Source organism: Lipotes vexillifer, unplaced genomic scaffold (assembly GCF_000442215.2).
Source record: "Lipotes vexillifer unplaced genomic scaffold, Lipotes_vexillifer_v1.1 scaffold690, whole genome shotgun sequence".
Lineage (NCBI taxonomy): Eukaryota > Metazoa > Chordata > Mammalia > Artiodactyla > Lipotidae > Lipotes > Lipotes vexillifer.
This window is the reverse complement of record NW_006798376.1, coordinates 4187281-4190382: the sequence shown is the minus strand read 5'-3', so window position 1 is coordinate 4190382 and position 3102 is coordinate 4187281. Positions and strand designations below refer to the sequence as shown.

Sequence of the window (3102 nt, the reverse complement as noted above, 5' to 3'; positions counted from 1 at the left end):
CCAAAAAAAAAAAAAAAAAAAAAAAAAAGAAGCCTATTGATTGGAATTGTCCAGATGTAAGAGGGAGACAACGTTTGTAAATAAACCTCTCTTGTTCTTGTGCTTGCTGTTTGTCATAGGTATCAAAGACAAAGCAGAATGAGTCTCTTGTACGAATGCTACTTAACGCTGGTGCCGAAGTTAATGCTACAGATTGTGTACGTTTATATTTTTAGTCACTTTGAAATAACATTGCCAATGGTATTTGTGGGTAGTGTACTTGTCAACTATAAAGTTGCTCGCTTTATTTTCTGAAACACTTGTACATTTAGTTTCTGCTCCCTTCCCCTCCTTCCTTCTTTCCTTTTTACTGTGTCAGGCAACCTTGATATTGTTTATATTCTGTCACTGAACTCATGGGAATAACATTTTTATTGAATATAGAATATTTTTAAAAGAACTGCCCCACCACTGGTGGGGAGTTAAGAAAAATGCAGGCTCTGATTACAAAATTCCACCGTCAGTAGTTAAGCTGGAGTCAGAATGCCTATGTGTAAACCTAGGCTTGCCACTTTTTACCTATGTGAGTTCTGGCAAGTTTTAAACATAACTGGACTCTCGGTTTCCTCATCTGTAAAATGGGAACATCACTAGTCCTTACTTATAGGGATCATACGGTATTTGTTTTTCTCTTTCTGACTTACTTCACTCTGTATGACAGACTCTAGGTCCCTCCACCTCACTACAAATAACTCAATTTCGTTTCTTTTTATGGCTGAGTAATATTCCACTGTATATATGTGCCACATCTTCTTTATCCGTTCATCTGTCGATGGACACTTAGGTTGCTTCCATGTCCTGGCTATTGTAAATAGAGCTGCAATGAACATTTCGGTACATGACTTTTTTTGAATTATGGTTTTCTCAGGGTATATGCCCAGTAGTGGGATTGCTGGCTTGTATGGTAGTTCTCTTTTTAGTTTTTAAAGGAACTTCCGTACTGTTCTCCATAGTGGCTGTATCAATTTACATTCCCACCAACAGTGCAAGAGGGTTCCCTTTTCTCCACACCCTCTCCAGCATTTATTGTTTGTAGATTTTTTTAATGATGGCCATTCTGACCGGTGTGAGATGATATCTCACTGTAGTTTTGATTTGCATTTCTCTAATGATTAATGATGTTGAGCATTCTTTCATGTGTTTGTTGGCAATCTTATAGGGATCATTATGTGAAGCGTTGGGCAGAGTGCCTGGCACATAGTAAGTGCTCAATGAATCCTAACAGCTGCTGCTGCAGCCAAGATCCCACCCCACTGGTGAGAAGGGCCCCATCTGCAAACTAAGGAAAGATAAGGACAAAGGTCAAAGAGAAATCTAAATGACAGTAAGAACAGTGATAACAGGAGTACCATCGGCTAACTTCTTCCTGTTTATAAGATTTTGTCTTCACCTTTTGCCCCAAACCTTTGCACTCATTTTCTTCTCTCAAAAGTTTACTTGCATGAAATAGTTCCACAAAGATGGTTTTCAGACTGTTTGTTTGGCTTAGCTGTACATTACAAAATATGAAAAGTGCTTGCTAAAGAAGCCATATGCTGCAGTGTGTAAGGATTCTGACTGATGTCGATCCTTTGTGTTTCAGTATGGCTGCACTGCACTACATTATGCCTGCGAAATGAAAAACCAGACTCTCATCCCTGTGCTCCTTGCAGCCCATGCAGACCCCATGATAAAGAACAAGGTAAGGATCTTTGGACCATGGTCTGAGGTTCTTCTATCATCATAACCTTCTAACTTTGGCTTTGTGTTGACATAAATTAATTGCCTCTGAAGTTGTTAAGAGCAAATCAATTGTCCTCATTAAGGAATCAAGTTATCCTATTAATGCTAGAACCAAATGACAGTCAACATTGTCTTTCATTCGGTTCTAGCATTAATAGGATGACATTGTCATTGCATTGACATTTGACTTTCTTGGAGATAAATAGCTATGATTTCTTTTTCTCCTCAGCATGGTGAGAGTTCCCTGGATATTGCACAGAGATTAAAATTTTCCCAGATTGAATTACTGCTAAGGAAAGCGTCATAATCATTATGACCTCATATGAAGAATTACAAAAAGGACTGGATTCTATTTCCATCTTGGACTGTTGGTCTGTGGACCACTCAATCTGGAGGTCACCATGGTATGGGGATAACTGTGGTTGCCATGGGTAATGTTTTGGAAGACCTTTGTATTTCTAATGTTTTTTTTGACTCACTGGAGTTCACTGTGGTCAAAATCCTTCTAGCGGAAACACTAAAGCTGTAGGATTCTCCACTGCAGTGAAAAAAGGGTGATGTTTCAAACTCAGTGTCTCCTAAAGGAGAGGATCATTGTTATCCATGTTATCTGTTTTCAGTTGTATTGCTGTTATAAAGAGGCTGTCCCATCCATATCCTGCCCCAGGAGAAAAACTGTTCTTCTGAGGCTCCTCTGAGTATTAAGAGGAAGAATCAAAGCATGCACATTTGTATAGAATGGTGTGTGTATATGTGCCGGTTTAGAGATTCGTATATAAATATTCCAGCTTCAACAAAATCGTCTATCAGTTGTCACCACAGATATTGGCAAACGCTACAAGTCAGAGCCTTGTTCTCCTTTCCAAGGAGCCAGTGTACCAGCATACCTCTAGATGTTTTGCTATCAATTTACAAATAAGAGCTGTCTTGATTTTGAAAAACATTATGTAACTATCAAGTTGTTTATTGAAAAAATAGCTTTATGATTCTCTTGTGAATGCAAAGCAGTTACTAATCTTATTAGTACTGTTTATTTTTTATTCATAAAATTAAAACTATTACTGTAAATTATTTGTATAAAGTAATTCTGTACAAGAAATAGAGCTATATGATGAGGTAGTGTCTGGATTATACTTCTAGAGGAGAGATTGTGAATATCAATATATCTCTCTCAAGTCCTTTGTCAGTGACACAGAGCAGAAATAAGCACATTTAAAAATGATTGAGGGGGTTTCTCTGGTGGCGCAGTGGTTGAGAGTCCGCCCGCCGACGCAGGGGACTCGGGTTCGTGCCCCGGTCCGGGAAGATCCCGGAGCGGCTGGGGCCCCGAGCCCTGGCCGC

General features: G+C 39.2%; 1 protein-coding gene across 1 annotated transcript in view; it reads left to right on the top strand.

Moving 5' to 3' along the window:
- Positions 1-2860, top strand: part of ANKRD22 (ankyrin repeat domain 22) — a 21643-nt gene extending 18783 nt beyond the window's left edge. Inside the window, exons 4-6 of the mRNA XM_007470305.1 lie at positions 120-197; positions 1622-1720; positions 1991-2860. Coding sequence (XP_007470367.1) covers positions 120-197; positions 1622-1720; positions 1991-2068 — 255 coding nt within the window. The 3' untranslated portion in view covers positions 2069-2860. The remainder of the gene's footprint in view (positions 1-119; positions 198-1621; positions 1721-1990) is intronic.
- Positions 2861-3102: the final 242 nt, after the last annotated feature.